The sequence below is a fragment of the Simochromis diagramma genome, unplaced genomic scaffold (assembly GCF_900408965.1).
Source record: "Simochromis diagramma unplaced genomic scaffold, fSimDia1.1 OVJJ01000753.1, whole genome shotgun sequence".
NCBI lineage: Eukaryota > Metazoa > Chordata > Actinopteri > Cichliformes > Cichlidae > Simochromis > Simochromis diagramma.
This window is the reverse complement of record NW_024387523.1, coordinates 9,040,069-9,057,725: the sequence shown is the minus strand read 5'-3', so window position 1 is coordinate 9,057,725 and position 17,657 is coordinate 9,040,069. Positions and strand designations below refer to the sequence as shown.

Genomic DNA, 17,657 nt, shown 5'->3' with positions numbered 1-17,657 from the left:
CAGTCACATCTAGAACATGGCATGTTCAACCATAGTCACAATACATAACAGTGGAACAGCTGGGTTTCAGAAAACTTCTTTGACTTAGTCACTAATGCAAACTTGGTTACTCTTCCTCTCAGCAGTAGTCTATTTTCAAAGAAGAAGAAAAAGAGTTCTCCTATTTATTATTTCTTGTGTGAATTTGAGTGTTTTGTTGTCGTAGAGTTGCCACAGTGGTGCAGTGGTTGGGACTGCATCAGCAATCTGGTTAAGCAAGAAGGTCTGGGAGTTTGGGAGTAGGCTATGAGACCCCTGCAATGAAGGGATGTGCAGGGATGTGAATGTTTGTCTTTGCCAATTTCTAGGTATTGTTGTTTTTTGCTTTTTAATTAATTAAATATGCTGTATATGGGGAATAAATGAGACACTGCAAGAAGTTAATAATAACTCTACAACAACAAAACGCTCAAATTCACACAAGAAATAATAAATAGGAGAACTCTTTTTTTTCTTACCCACTGTCTTGAGGGTAAATTAAACACAAATACGTTTTGATTACTAAAATGTAAAACATTTGCTGTTTCCATATTCTGGACATTGGGTATTGATGTATTGCATACTGTGATTTCATAAATGTAAATAGAACCAGTTATTTACAGACCCTTATAATCATGCTGGTTCAAATCTAAATCAGTAGCAATGGGACAAACACAGTGGATTTTTTTGGAAAGCTTCACATCCTACAGTCCACAGTAGAGGCCAAAAGCATCAAAGTTGGACACTTTAGTCTGCCAACAACTCAGATTAAGACACTTACTGTACATAGCTTGAGTCCCAAGATGACATGTGACATGACATTGGATGCACTTCCCCTCATGGGCAAAAAACTATTAAATTTTATGTCGTCTTCTACAGTACAAAAGTCCTACATTCGGATTGTACAGCATGTTTAAAGCTAATGCCAAAATTGCAAATTCGTTTTCTTTATTAGGGGAACTAAATCTCTAAAGGCAGTTTGGTCCTGAGGTAAATAGCATTCACATTTACCCAGGGACGCTGTCATAGCTGAATAATTACCAAAGTTCAATTAAACATGCTAATGGATACTTAATATGCTTGTATTTAGCTGTGAAGGAGACAGTAAGGAGCACACAGATAAACCATGACATAAGCTGTTTTCACTCAGGCACACGCAGCTATGAACTCTTCCTGACAGCACAGAATATAGAATAGAATAGAATAGAATTCAACTTTATTGTCATTGCACATGCACAGGTACAGGGCAACGAAATGCAGTTTGCATCCATCCAGAAGTGCTTTAGTGATATAGATATATTACAATATATATTAGCAATAATATAGATAAGTGAGTATATTACAGAAATGGGTCTATTATGGTATGTTATAATGTACACGGTATGAAGTATGTTGTGAATAATCTATAACTATAAGTATGTACAGGCTGTAGTGAGTACAAGCTATGTACAGGCTATGAACAGGATATAAATATGAAAAACTATACAGAATATGAAATAAATAACTTTACAGAATCTGAGATATACAGCTATACAGAAATGGGAACTATGCAAGTTGTAAACAGTTGTAGGATTAAAGATTATCGAATGTACAGAATGATTATTTACACAGAGCTATATAGTAGTGCAGTTAAGATAAGTGAGGGTGTAGATAGTTTCTACAGAGGCTATATAAAGTGCTAGTGGTTGTGAGTGGTGGTTCAGTCCATGTTATTATTGTGTGTTTGAGGGTACAGTTGTCCATTGTGGGTGTGTGTATGTTCAGTCCATGAGTTTAACGTGGGTCAGATGTCAGGAGGCAGAGTTCAGGAGTCTGACAGCTGTGGGGAAGAAGCTGTTCCGGTACCTGGTGGTCTTAGTCCGGAGGCTCCTGTGGCGCCTCCCAGAGGGCAGGAGGGTGAAGAGTCCATGTGATGGGTGACTGGGGTCTTTGATGATTTTCCCAGCCCTTTTCAGACACCGCTTCCTGTAGATGTCTTTTATGGCAGGAAGTGGTGCTCCGGCGATGCGCTGGGCAGTTTTCACGACCCTCTGCAACGCCTTCCGGTCCGAGGCAGAGCAGTTCCCATACCAGACTGTTATACAGTTGGTCAGGATGCTCTCGATGGTGCAGCGATAGAAGTTCACCAGGATGTCTGAGGACAGGTGGTTCTTCCTCAGAGTCCTCAAGAAGAAGAGGCGCTGGTGAGCCTTCTTGACCAGCTTGGAGCAGTTGGTCGTCCAGGTGAGATCCTCGGAGATGTGGACTCCCAGGAACTTGAAGCTGCTCACACGCTCCACAGCCGTCCCCTTAATGTGGATGGGTGGATGTGGGTCAGCATTCCTCCTGTAGTCCACGATGAGCTCCTTGGTCTTCTCGGTGTTAAGCAGCAGGTTGTTTGTGTCGCACCACTCAGCCAGACGATCCACCTCCTCCCTGTAGGCGACCTCATCGTTGTCACTGATGAGGCCAATCACCGTGGTGTCATCTGCAAACTTAATGATGGTGTTGGAACCATCAGCAGGTCTGCAGTCGTGGGTGAAGAGGGAGTAGAGGAAAGGGCTCATCACACAGCCTTGTGGTAACACCAGGTGTTCATCGTGATTGTAGATGAGCAGCGGTTATCCAGCCGGACATGTTGGGGGCGGTTGGTCAGGAAGTCCAGTTACCATTTGCAGATGAGGGAATTGATGCCCAGGTCTGTCAGTTTCCTGATGAGTTGTGAGGGGTGGATTGTATTGAACACTGAACTGAAGTCTATAAACAGCATTCTGGCGTAGGTGTTGTTGTTGTCCAGGTGTGAGAGGACAGAGTGCAGTGCGATGGAGACTGCATCCTCTGTGCTCCTGTTCTGGCGGTATGCGAATTGGTAGGGGTCCAGGGTGGGGGGGAGACAGGATTTGAAGTGTGCTAGGACCAGCTGCTCTAAGCACTTAGTGATGATGGGGGTGAGTGCTACTGGGCGGTAATCATTGAGGCAAGATGGGTTGGAGTTTTTGGGTATCGGGACGATGGAGGTGGATTTGAAGCAGGCCGGTACCACAGCGTGGGCCAAGGACAGATTGAATATGTCTGTGAGCACTCCTGCAAGCTCCCCAGAACACGCTCTGAGAACACGCCCGGGGATGCCATCAGGGCCTGCAGCCTTGTGGACATTGATCCTGCTCAGCACCGCTGCTACATCGGTGGGGGAGAGAGTCAGAGGTTGGTGGTCTGGCGTCATGTCTGCTTTGGTTGTGGTTGTGGGGTTCCCTCGCTCAAAACGAGCATAAAAGTTGTTGAGCTCGTTGAGGAAGGAGACATCAGAGGATGCGGGGGAGGGTTTGGTGGTCCTGTAGTCTGTAATGGTCTGGAGTCCTTGCCACATGCGTCGGGGTTGGAGTTGGAGAAGTGTTCTTCTACCTTCTTTTTGTAATGGTGTTTGGCTTTTTTGATGCCCTTCTTTAGATTAGCCCTGGCTGTGCTGTAGGCGTGTGCATCTCCTGACCTAAAGGCAGTGTTGCGGGCCTTCAGGAGGAGATGAACATCCCGGTTCATCCAAGGCTTCTGGTTGGGGTACATGGTGATCCGTTTCTGGGTGGTGACACTGTCTGTGGTTTTGGAGATGTAATCCAGTACAGATGAGGCGTACTGGTCCAGGTCTGTGTGGGTGAACATATTCCAGTCTGTGTTTTTAAATCTGTCCTGGAGCACTGCGTCTGTCCCCTCTGGCCACACTTTAATTGTCCTCACAGCAGGTTTCACACGTTGGATGAGTGGTGAATACCTAGGTGTGAGGAACAGGGAGAGATGGTCCGATTGTCCAATGTGGGGGAGGGGTGTGGCTTTGTAGGCTCCAGCCAGGTTGGAATACACATGGTCTAAAGTCTTGTCTCCTCTGGTGTGACAGGAGACATGTTGGTGGAATCTGGGGAGGACTGTCTTTAAGTTGGTGTGGTTGAAGTCGCCAGCAACAATAAAAGCAGCCTCGGGGTGTTTATTCTGGTGTTTGTTAATGGCTGCAGAAAGTTCTTTCATGGCCAACCTAGCATTAGCGTCGGGGGGTATATACACGGCAGTGAGTATGATCGAAGTGAGTTCTCTGGGGAGATAATAAGGTCTGCATTTGGCCATATAACTGTATGACTGAGCAGAAATTTAGACTAAATTTGGTTGGACATTATACCGTCCTTAGATTGCAAGCGAGAACAGGTGAGCTGAACTCACAGGTAGAAGGTTGATATATATCAAATATTAAAGTACTTTATTTAGTATTTCCAAATATTTCCTGCTTTGAGCTACATCACAAGGACAACTGCAAATGTGTAAATACTAAATAGAATGAAAAAAAAAAATTAAAGTAAGAACCTATAAAAAATGCAAATTATTTTAATAGAAGTGATTTTTCCCTCTAACACGAAGACTCTCTACTGTGAGATATGTGAATTGAAATGGTTCATTCCTTTAATTTAGGTCTGTCAACATAAAGCCTATGGCATGTTTCAAAACCTTGCCACTGTGAATCATTCTGAAGCATCAATTAAGCATTTAAATGGGTAATTAACTTGGTGCATTTGGTTAAGCCATGCACTGAAGCTGCAGGCTTTGCGTCTCTAAATACACTAATTTATGAATGGGCTTTTCCATTGTCCAAGAAGCATGAACAAAGCGATCCACACACACACACACACACACAACCAAGCACACATGCACTCACACGTACTTCCTCCCTCTGAAGTGGTCTACAATAGCCAGTTATGGCATTATGATATAAAATATTCTTAATTTTAATATTTATACATATTTGATATTTAGCCCCAATGTAATTCCAGACTTTTCCCCCTTAAACCTCCGATTCCCCATCACTCTGTTTCTCTTCTACCTCCCAATTTGTTTTAATAACACCTCTGGATTTCCTTACTGTTTTACCATCCTCACTCTCTGACTTCCTCTTTTCTTCCTTTGTAATGTCTGTTGTTGTTGGTGCCTCTCTAACCCTTCTGCCCCTTTTCTGCAAAGTTGGATATAAATCATTAGGAGATTATTATTAATTCAGAACCTCATAATTTGGCCGCAGCAGAAGGAGAATGCTTCTGTGAGCAGAGTTTCTGACCTTACAGACACACAAACATTCTGTCCAACTGGCTGGCGGCACCCAGAGCCAAATGAGGACCTCTGAGGTCTCATAGCAGCGTCTTGTAAACTAAACAAAACCCTGCAAAAGCATATTTGTTGATTAAGTCGTTTAGTGTAATGTTGAACTGCTTTCATCCTGTGTTTGCCACTACACTAAACTAACCCTGCCCAAGGGTCTCATAATGTATTCTCCAGGAGAAAAGCTGATTTTTGTAGACCTGAAAAACATCTCATTTGGAACGCTCTGCAGAGTTAAGTAAAAAGACGAAAAATACAATAGCATAAAAATATGAGTTGGTAACCACCCAGGAGTAAATTTAACAACAGCAGAGAAAAATAAATGCAGGAAAAAACAGGGGAAAAAAAACTACACTATACAAGAAACAAAACAAAATTGCTGAATCAAATAATCTACAATCAATTATTGCAGTGATATACATAAATATTTTTGCAAGTACTTCCACAAGACTGTAATCCAACTGGAGGTCATCACTATTGTAGCATTGCCAATCGTTGCCTTTGGCAATGTTGCATTCTCGATATTGGCCTATCTTCATTATCTAGTGAATATAGGCCAGCAAAATAAATTAACATACAAAGTCAATAATATGATCAATGCTTTATCATTTCTTTCTACATGGAGAAAAACTATGGTCTATTTCAAAGAAAGAAAAGCCTCATGTGGACAGCCTGTGAAGTAAATCTGCCAGTGCTTTAGGAACATTGCGTGACTTTAGGTGACTTAACAGTTTCAGCCACCCAACCCGTCCTTCTGCTAATATGTTAGAAGCAACAAAGTAATGGGTATGACTGGCAGCTGACAGAGAGTAGCCAATCAATCATAATCTTGTTAAAAAGTCCACTAATTAATCAACTCGTTTATCACACTGACACCCCTCATTAACATGTTGATTAACCTTTTCAACTAATTAGGATCAATTAAACCAATTATAGGTAAATCTCAAGTGGAGTGGTCAGGTTGTCAATCAGTCAGTCAAGTAATATGGAAAGAAAACCGATGGATAAGAACGGAAAGAGAAGAGAAGATTCAGGAAGAAACGTGGCAAAAGAGATGTTTTACAGAGAAAGGGGTGATAATTACTTGTACTTACTCTATTTAATACCTTGTTATACAATACTTTTATAATTTAAGAATTTTTAGTTAAATCTTAATGTTTGTTTAAATATACCATTGTCTTTTCTCTTTTTGGCATTTAACCATGTTTGAATTGTTGACTGAGAGGAGGGGTGGGGGGTAGGGGGATAACCACGATGACCCACAGTTTGTACAAAATCACAAACATGCCCCCACCTCTGTCCCACAGTATTAACCATTTTAAAACTCAAATACAAGCCACATTTGCAGTAAAGTATCATCTGGGGTCATATGCAGCTTAATGAGCTCATCATACCCACAGATTGCGGATTAATTGATAATTCAGTTTCACTTTACTCGGTTTAGTTGGCCAGCTGTTAGTTGTGTCTTGCAAATCTTGCAAGTGACCAATACACTACATCAGCCATTCCATTCAAGTCAAAGGTGCTGCAGTGCCCTTAAAACCAGAAACTCCCATGGGGCCCACTCAATCCTAAATTAAATCTTCACTCTAATCAAAACATAAGAGAACGTGATGGATTTTCTTTGAAAATTGCATTAAAACAAACACAAACAACACAATATAAATGGCTAGTTATGTAATAATAACTTCATAACGAGCGATAGTAATGTGTAGTAACAAAATAACCACCTATTATAAATGTTACTACATTTTTTATATAAATAAATAATGTATACAAATATGTCACTTAAAATAGATGTGAGTAATTTCAAACTGAACTACTTACTTAATTACTGCGACACAGCTGCAGTACTGTTACAGCCCACCAAGGGGCCCCATCCCACACTTTGGGAATCACTGCACTACAAAATTCATGCGGTTGTCAGAAATTTAAAAACATTTGTTTTCTTAGATTTAATGTCCAAAAGTTAAGTAGTAAATTATTCAATCCCTTGGCATTAAAAGCTAAAATGAATTACGATCCTATATTAATTTTGAAGAAAACACAGTAAAATCCATTCAGCAGCCACCTGTATGCACAGACATGCATCTGTTTTATATTAATCATGCTTTGAGCTGATTTGATTAATGTAACATTACAACCTTTTAACCAAGAGTGCTACACTGGGCTGGCTTATGCCACTCTCCAAACACTTTGCCAAACGTCATGCCAGGAAGCGTGCACAGGGAAAGCAGAACAAACTCTACATTATCCAAAGACAGACAAATACTCGTTCAAAAGCATTCAGAAGGTCACCGGGGCTGCTATTTGGAGAAACCGCTGTGTTTATCACTGTGTCTGAAAAAAACACAGTTGACTGTGGAAAAATGGTGACAAAAATAGTGGGAGGGGAGCGAGGCAGACACATTCGCATTGTGTCATTGAGTGCGTATGAGTGTGTCATTTCAGACACATGCTGATTTTTTTTTTTTGTTACTTCTCGCGGCATGATCATAAACACAGTTTCTCCTCTACAAACAAACTCTACAAACACGATCCAGTTAGTATACGGAGCAAGCGCTACTCCTGAGAGCTGGCATTTTGGTTAGGCGCACACCTTCTCTTTTCTTGCCTGAGTGTGCTTGGTATTTTGGGGGCTTGTTCTCAACTTGTGCTGAGGAAAGACGCGAGCAGGCAGTGTGTCAGTAATAATCCAGTGTCAAGCATGACCAAGATTTATGCGTGTGCTGGCTGCCCACTCAGATCAGGGCAATGACGCACGGACAAACTATAATGCCACCGTGCGATTAGCTTAAAGTAGTTAAACTTTGCACATAAAACATTTAAATAGAATAAAATATGTAAATATCACAAAATATAATTACGTTTCTCAACATTATGGTTGAAATGCATTATTATTACATTGAAACCAAACTGAAACAAGTACTGTTTTGTAATTGTGCCACATGTGCACAAAAAAAAAAAGATAAAATACCAAAGTCTGTGTATCTTTTGATGTCGAATGGACTCTTTTGAAAACGGACTAGCAATTTGAATGCACAAAACACCTTTTTTTTTTTTTTTTTTGTAAAAGTAGTAGAGGCAATCCAAGACTACAACAGAAGGCTGGAAAGTAAGGAAAGCAATTTTACATTTAGAAAAAGAAAAGAAAAAACACTATCTCCTCCAACCTATGTGTGCAGTTGTTCCACACATTCGACTCTCATTATCACTGTTGGGGGACATGGACTATGCCAAATGAATTTCCAAGTGTTTTCCACCAGTTAGGGTTTTTGTGTCAAAGAAATCTAGCTGTGCACTTAACTTGAATAGTTACCCAAGAGGGGAAAAAACAGAAAAGAGCAAGCTATACAGGGAAGAGTGAGAGAAAGGCAGTAAGATTGAGACAGTGAGAGAAAATGTAACAGAGAAAAGGCGAGACGTTTGGAGTCAACAAACGTAATTAGAGGGAATCTGAGGGAGGGATGATGGGGACCAACTGTCAGAGAGAAACACAAACACAAAAATGCCAAAAAAAAAAGGCAAAAGAGGCCAAATCAGAACCTTGAAAATAGCTGTTATTAAAGGCAGAGATATGCACACACTGTACATCCCATTTCATTTTTCAGAAATGAACACGCTGTGGATATACTGTATCTCCATGTGCGTGCGTGTGTGCGTGCAAGCGTGCATTTAAATAATCATCTCCGTGAAGATAATCAGATTTCACCCATCTTACCTTGATAATGTGCGCTGAATCCACGGTAACGGTGGTTGCCATCAGTCACGAAATGCAGCCGAAGCCAGTTTTTGTTGCTGACGATAGGAGAAGGGACGTTAGTGCCCGACAACCTAAAAAGGAAGACAGAATGAAAATGCTTAATGAAATAAAACATGGATCCATACAAAGACACATTTATAATACCTTAGCCTTCACCTAATCCTATAATACACAGAATGATTGTATGACTGAAATTTAAATGGTCATTTTTTTTAGGGAAGAAGTGCAGACACGTGCTTAGCAGTGCATGCACTCTACACAGGAGTTGACTAGGATCAAACCTCTAAGCCTGCGGTCAGTGGAAAACCCACTTTATCACCTGAGCCACGCCTGCTATAGGTTAAACACCATGCTTCACCTGGTTTAGCTTTCTGCCCCCATATTTTGCTGCAGTATAACTGTAATACCAGTGCTTGGCTTTAAGAAAAGGACAAATGTCTGGCCACAGCTGTAGGGTACGAAACCTAATATTTGCCAAGTCTAGTCCACTGTTGGAGCGGATTTGAAAACACAGCCCTTCTCCTCCCCATTCTCCCGGCACTAACACCAAACACAGCTTATGCAGAAGATCAGATCAGCTTGATGCTGGACTTAGTGAGCTTTATACTCGCTCATCTGAAAGAACCTGTAATTGTCTACAGTCCCCTGGAAAAACCTGGAAACAGAGCATACCTGAGACACAGACATCACTGTGATTTCTGTTTAGTCCAATGACACGAATAGATTACTGCTTCCACCAGCTTTCTTTTCTTTTCTTTTTCTGTAAATGCAGGCATATATTTGCTGCATTTATCTGATACTGATTATGGCAATTAGTGGAAATGTAGCGTTATGTTGCTATTCAATGAGTTTAAACACAATAAACTTGGGCGGATGACACATTATTGGAATTGGCACTCTACATCAAAGCTTTACAACTTCTCATTTTGTTAAAGAAAGATCGTTAAGATCTTAAGAATAAAGCTTTTAAGATGTGGTTATATTGTGAGTGGTTGAATGCGATAATATGAGGCATTTCACTCCAAATATTATGTTTCCAGTATAATATTAAGGGAACAGAAAATACATGCAGCCTGCAACTTCAGTTGCAGTGAATGGAAGCTGGATGGCCAGTCAGCTCCAAAATAGAAAATCTCAACTGAGAGGATGGAGCTCTGATCTCCAAGTAAACACTGCTGCACACCCAAAGCTGATCCAAAACCAGACTGATGATAGTTTCAGAAGGCTGTAAAACCTTCACATAATAATTTAGAAAACTAAACATTTTTAGTAAATTAACAATTAGCTAATAACCGAAGGAACAGTGCTTTAGACTGCACTTCCACAGGATCACGAATATTTTAAAATTCATTCAGTGTTTAAAAAGGTCGTGTATGTGTTGCTGTTGTCTTGGATTAAGTGAGAACAAAGCCTATGGTGAGTGTAATGATGCAGAATGAATTACACACAGTCTCTTGCAGAATTTTAAGGGTACCTCACTCGCTCTTAATTAACTGTTCACTGTCTAATTCCCAGGAGGTAGCTGGTGGATATAATGTATGAAAGTCTTGAATCACCCCTAATTTTTTATATTATGCTTCCAAGGATGCAGACGTTCTTGTATTTTCTTGCATAAATGGTCCTGAGCAATAATTCTCCCGACTTTCTGAAGGTCTTTTCTTTCTTTGGACATTGGCTGCTTTTTCACTCATTTTCAGTTCCGTCCTGTAGCTGACCATTTTCAGAAGAATATTTCATGTTGCTTGTTAAGCCATCTTAACACTGCCCTATAAATTATTCATCATTCAAGCTTAAAAAAAAAAGCAATATACAATTTATATGATATTTTTTTGCACTACGTTAACAGCAGCCTGTTCAAAAACACGTCATGTGTTCTCATTTCGTTCATTCAATATGTATAAAATGTCTAAAAATGTACAAAGACAACAGAGTTATCACAAGTGGCTCATGGAGTGATGAATCCAAATTTAAAGTTTTCGTTTTAAACTGTCATCCGTATGTACAGATGAAGGCAGTGAGGCAACAGTGAATGTCTACAGCCATCTGTAAAAGACGATGAAGGCTCTGTCATGGTTTGGGGCTGCATTTCAAACAGTGGTGTTGGCGATCTTGCCAAAATGGATGAAATTATGAATAGATCAGATTTTGATCCCGCCCTGCGATGTCTTGAAAGTGTCTGATTGGCAACAGCTTCCCAAACACGCTGTCAGTCAAGCAAAAACATGCCTGGCTAGAAGAAACTCACAATGGAAATGCTATCAGTTATGGACCAGCCTCCGCAGAGCTCGAACCTCAACATTATTGAAGCAGTGACAAAGAATGGAATAAAGTCATCCAAAGAAGAGCTTGGAACGTCCTTCAAGAAGCCTGAAGGATTATTCATAAGGACTGCTTAAAGAAATAGTAAGAAAACTTAAACAGTTGAGTTCAGGCTGTGTAGAAGCAAGCGTAGCAAGTACAGACTTGTTAGAATGGTACTGTAACAGGGCGGCCCTTAGCGGCTGGAAACACAGTGAGATGGACCAAAGCAAGTGTAGTGGAACAAAAAAAGCATTTATTTCCTATACAGCTCTCCTTACAACAATTAATTTGTCGAGCTTCCTCACAGCACAAAAATCCACCTCTAATGACAACTGGCAGCCTTAAATATGTTCAGCTGTCACAGACTTAACCATTATTCCACTCTCAGGTAAATTCTTAAATCCCAACCTTCCACCACAGTATACAATATATTAATTAGAATAAATAAATACATAAATACATTTTCACATTTACATATTAATAAATATTTCACACTTTAATGTTACACCAAACCCAATATTATAAAAACCCAGAAACCCAAGCACAACAAGATTCACCACACTCTCTTTACCAATGGTCTCTCCCGGAACCTTTAAATGGTGTCTGGACCCCCAGGGAAAGATTTGCCCAAACACCTTGAAGAGGACACAGGCAAGAAAGGTGAGTAATCATTATGTTACAAACACCTATTTGCACCACTTTTATCCCTACATTTCACACACAAATTTGCATTAGTTTTCCTTACTGGTAAACCTTGATCACAATCACCATTCTTCTCTCCTGACAGACAACCACCACATTCCTTGATGAGGAGCAGCTGTGCCGGATCTGAAATAAGGCTACCAACTGATTTTAAAATTCCCAATAAATAGTCAATAAATATTTAAACTTCTTGTGTGCAAATCCATGCTTAAAGTGCCATGCTAAATAAAGTGCTTGATAAGGTGCTTTTAATAAAGTGAAAGGTGTGCTCTAAAGTGCTATACAGATAATATAATATAAATAAATATAGTAAGGGAGTCCTCTTCCTTACAGGTACAAATGTTGTTTTTGCCTAATACACTTTGTTTCCATCTATGCATGTACAGGTTTTATTAAATGATTGCACCTGTTTCCGATTTTTTTCAGCAAAATATAAATAAAGGGTGAGAATGTAATTCAAAAAGTCAGTCATCATGACACTTCCTGAAACTGAAGTTGGTAGTTGTTGCTATTGTACTGGTTCTGCACATTGATTGCTATAAGGATAGCAATTATTTGTCTTTTTTCCCTCCTAAGATTTATATACAGTCTACCTAACTGACTCATAGTATATGCAAATTCAGATCGTCAAATGTCAGACTTCAATGAACCACTTTTAAAAATATTAGCTTTTTTGCATTTAAGCAAGCTGAATCAAGGCTTTCAGGGTACATAGCGCTACCAGATGGGACCCAATTTGCAACACTTTCATCAAGTGGTGAGAATAAGACCACTTAATTGGTTGAGAAGGTGAAGAAGGCTCTTGTGGTTGGCAAAGTGAAGTGTGTTAGGTCACTACTGCATTAGAGGAACTGAATGCTTTTGCAGTTCAGAATAAAATACCCTTGATTCTGTATGGCTTTAAATATCTAAACCTCAAATAAAATCTCTGCTGGCAATTAACCACCAGTTCTTTGATTTATGGCGCTTTCATCTTGTAGTGTCAAGCAACAGGTGCTGTCTTTCTTTCATTGCATTTTCATTTTTTGAGATACTTTTAGTACTATCACCTTGGCTGTTAGATTTAAGACACAGGTATACACACACACACACACACGAATGGTCTTGAAAGAGAAGTGGACCGTCCTCTCTCATGTTCACTTGTCCCCTTCTGGAAACCGACGCATTCCATTAATGTCAACACACACACGCACAAAGGCATGGATAGGAGCATTATATTGTATGCACTATTATCCAGTGCCAATACACTCTAATAACAGTGGTAAAAAGTGGAACACAAGAGTGCTGAGCAGGTGCTTTAGAAGGTGTATCTGTGTGTGTGTGTGTGTGTGTGTGTGTTAACAAAGAGAGGGTCACCTTGTGCCCTAGATCAGTAGGATTCCATGATGTTGGCTATTAGTCACATACACACAAAAAGGTGGTCTACAAAGCCACATGTGAAGTACCAGATTTTCATGCATGCTGGCACAACGATACAGTAACAGAGCTGAGGAGGTTGTTAACAGTGGTCCCAGTCCTCCAGATAATCAAGCCCTACACAAACGTTTCACCGAAAAGTCAAAACCATGACAAAACCCACGACTCGTCTTTAGATTTCATCATCAACATGTGGTGTGACCCTTACATAGCTCTGATCCACACATCCCTGATTTAGTCTGGCCTTAGATGACTAGAAGAGCAGCTAAAGGTTAAATCCACTTGGACCAAGTTAAAAGCAGCCTGTTCAGACTGTAACCTCTGAGGGGTGGGATAGTCTCCAGGCCCTGTGTAATCGTGTGGGTAGATGGATTTTTATATTTTTTTTCTTTTGAATGCAACCTCACTTTACATTTAGTAGCACATTTAGACAGTAATGTTTAATATGTCCGCAGCTAAATGGACTTCACTTCAGGGAAAAGTAACTCCTGCTACTACTGCACGTTATTTAAACTATGCATGTGAGGACTTTGCTTGGATGCATCTGTTTTACACTTGCTGAATCGCATATCTCATGCTTTTATTTGATTCTTTTCTGCAACTGTTCGTGCATCCTAGTCAGCTGCAAAGATTTGTGAGGTGTGTACATCGACTTCTCTAAGAGCCGCCACTGCAACTAATGGTTACTCGTGATATCTTTTCAGCATCTCTGACAAGACATACATACATGCCCTTAGTAGGTTGTTACCACCTCATTAAATAGTTGTGCTGGCATAGCTCATGCATATATTAAGGTTTCTAGAAATAGATATAAAGTATAGGTTAAGCAGTGGTAAGATTGGTGGCAACTAATATCCCTGATCCTCAGGAGAGTTTTGTCTTTTAATCTGAATTGTGTAGGTTATCTTAGTTAGGCTTTGGGAAGGACGTGTTGCTTGGGTTAAATTTTACAGACAAAACATTACTTTTGGTGCCTGACGTGGTATCTTGTAGTGGAATTATGCACTATGAGACTTTTTTAGCCTTTATCCATAAAACCAGAGGAGGATACCTATGTGCTGTAGCATAAATTAGGACTTTTTGTTAATCAGTAACAAAAAGGTTCTTTAAACCTTGTACCCTAATAGTAGTTGGAGCGTTAATATTATTGAAAGCATTACAGCATATAGGTTACTTTTTATTATTAATAAATAATACTTGTATGTATTCTTAGTTATTATTTATTAAATAAATATAGTTATATGGTCACTGGACACTGTGAACATCCACGGTCACCACTTCATGCATAATAGACCTTCCATGTGTATGGACATGTGCAGGTATATATGTATGTATATGTATACATATGTATATTTAGTGTGTACATGTGTGTGTGTACATGTAAAATGGCCTGCATTTGTATAGCGCTTTTCTAGTCCATAGGACCCCAAAGCGCTTCACACTACATTCAGTCATTCACCCATTGGCGATAGCAAGCTACATTGTAGCCACAGCTGCCCTGGGGCGCACTGACAAAGGCGAGGCTGCCGGACACAGGCGCCACCGGGCCCTCTGACCACCACCAGTAGGCAAACATGGGGTTAGTATCTTGCCCAAGGATATTTGGCATGCAGCCCGGGATCGAACCACTGACCTTCTGATTAGTGGCTGACCTGCTCTGCCACCTGAGCTACAGCCACCCTGTCGATAAATAGGAATACTAGTGGTACAATAGTTATGTTTGCATAAACACTATAATCTAATTATCATACACTAATCTAATTATAGACCTTACTTTGATTCTAAGAGCAATTTGATTAAGCTGTTTACATGCACAGCAGAGGAAGATTTATCTTAATATCTTATCTTGACTGAATTACTTTTCCCTTGTCAACTTTCAGAAATTCACAAACTGCCCTCACAAAATGGCAAATGTATGTCTCATTGGCTGGCTTTTTCTCCAGCTACTATATAAGAGTCCTGCAGTTTGTCCCGATTTTGAGACACTATGAAAAAAACGACAGCAACTCTAAAAATGAATGCCTCCATATAGTCTGCACACTGCACAGATTGGCAGAACTCAGATGGACAGATTTAGTCGGCGTATGGTGTTTACGTCTCTGAATAATCTTCCTATAATGAAATTAATTTCACAGCTCCACACACAGTTTAATCCCACGGTGAACCTGCTGCACATGACCCAAGTCAAAGAAACCAGCGACTCTTGCTTTGCTAGCCTTAGTTAAATTGCACTACTCTCATGATCATATTTAGCTTTATGTACAGGCAGCAACTGTCATATGAATTTAGTTTTTACACGTCTTCCTCCGTCTGTCCTTTTCTGTCTCTCTCAGCCCCGCTTGGTGTCCATCTCTTTCTGACTACAACCTCTTTCCTCCCCCATGAGCCCCTCTGATGGCTTTATCTTCCTGTGTCTCCCCCTCCATAACAATAGTTATGTCAAGCTATATAATTTATGTCTTCCATATTTCCAACCATATCCATAATCACATACTGCGTATGCTACCATTGAATATAGTGTATTATCTTACTTTTTTTTCATTGATTGTACTTATTTGTATTTTTGTATTTCCTTCTGATATCTGTACCTGAGCTGATGTAACGCAAAAATTTCCCCGTTGTGGGATCAATAAAGTCTTATCTTATCTTATTTGACCATAAGAACTCTTCATACTCCTCTATGTGTCCTCTTCATGTTTACAGCTGTTTACAGCTTTTCGGTCTCTTGTTCCCATGACATCATAGCACAGTGTGTGTATTCTCATTGTTTCATATTAAAACAGGAATTGAATTACAGCAAGCCCATGTGTGTGACATTAAACCATTTAATCAAATGCTCAAGAGTCACTTAACAACTCCAAGCTGAGATTAAGCCATAATTAGAAAAACTCTTTCTACAGCAGTGAATGGGATCTTAAAAAGGTCATTGTATCCCCACAACAGCAGGAAGAACCTCCTCCTACCAGTGCTTTTGAGATGCATTACTGCTGCTCCATAGGTCCCGAGCATGACTGTATGTGAAAAATGAAAAACGACCATGTGTGCTCACCAACTACTTACATGCATAATTAAAGGTTAAGACATAGCTTGTAGCAAAAGCCTAACACATGAATAAATAAATATATGAAACACGTCAGCTGAGAAGCTAGCTGATCTGATCTTCCCCATGTGGACAATTTGTAATGCATTATTAAACCATTCATCTATCGAGATGGATTATGTCTGTGACTATTAAGTGTTCTCCCAAGATATCTGCTATAAAAGTACTTCAGAGCAGCCCTGAGTTATTACAAACCATCTTCTTTAAATATCGTGGTCTGACAGGGTATCCCAGTCAGTGATTTGACAGTGATGTGGGAGTAAAATCCACAGGATAAATACAGGCTTGTTACAAAGGTCTACTGCCATTTTCAAAAGCATAAGAGTAGTTGTGTGATAACATTTTAAGTTGCATAAAGATCAAAAGGCATCACCAAATCTTTTCATTTATGAAACAGACATATAGAAACACAGTTAAAGAAGTCTAAGCCCGCACACTCACTATTGTATAAAGGTCAGAACGCAGATTACTGTGACAAATGTTTCCAAACACTGGATGTTAAACTCAAAGAGTTAGTGTGAGATAGTCCCTTATTTCTCTTCTAAAATCAAGTCGTCTGTGAAAGAAAATTGGTAACTTCAAAGAATTACTCCTTCTGCCTGCTAGTAGTATTTTATTCATGTATGACATTTCTGTGTAAGCAATAACAGATCAAAAATGTAGCAGCATGTTTTACAATTAGTCCTATATATTATTGGTCAAAAACATAATATAATTGTGCGTATAATTTGTTGATATCTCATTTCTTTACATTGATAAACTTAAAGTGTAGGTTGCTTTGGCAGTATACTGTTGTTGGGGTCCTTATCCATTTGCACTGTTAACTGCTGTCTTTACAGAGTATAACCCTGCACCCTGCTACTTCTATCAGCAGTCACATCATCAGTCCACAGGTAAGCATAGATTCCCATACCATGAAATCTCCTCTGTCATGACTGACAGTTATGTTTCAGATCATGAGCTCTTTCGGTGCTTCTCTATATGTTTTTCTATCCATCAGTCTAATAGAAGTTAAAATTTTTTTTGGTGTGTTTAAGTGTGCAAGCTACTTTTACACGTCTTCCAGTAAATTCTAATCATGTTCTTGAGCGTGAGTGGTTTGCACCTCGTTGTAAATCACAGTTAAACCCTTTCATGAATTATGACAACCTCAATCAGGATTTTTTTGCTTAAGTATTTTTATTCATCTTTAGGCATGAAAAAAAAAAGATATTTGAACTTTTTTTTTTTTAAACATGTACTTTT

At 39.7% G+C, this 17,657-nt stretch overlaps 1 protein-coding gene across 7 annotated transcripts in view; it reads right to left on the bottom strand.

The window, feature by feature from the left end:
• Window positions 1-17,657, bottom strand: part of csmd3b (CUB and Sushi multiple domains 3b) — a 380,853-nt gene that overhangs the window by 140,689 nt on the left and 222,507 nt on the right. For all 7 annotated transcript variants that reach the window (XM_040020932.1, XM_040020933.1, XM_040020934.1 and 4 more), the window contains exon 6: window positions 8,852-8,964. In XM_040020932.1, coding sequence (XP_039876866.1) covers window positions 8,852-8,964 — 113 coding nt within the window. The remainder of the gene's footprint in view (window positions 1-8,851; window positions 8,965-17,657) is intronic.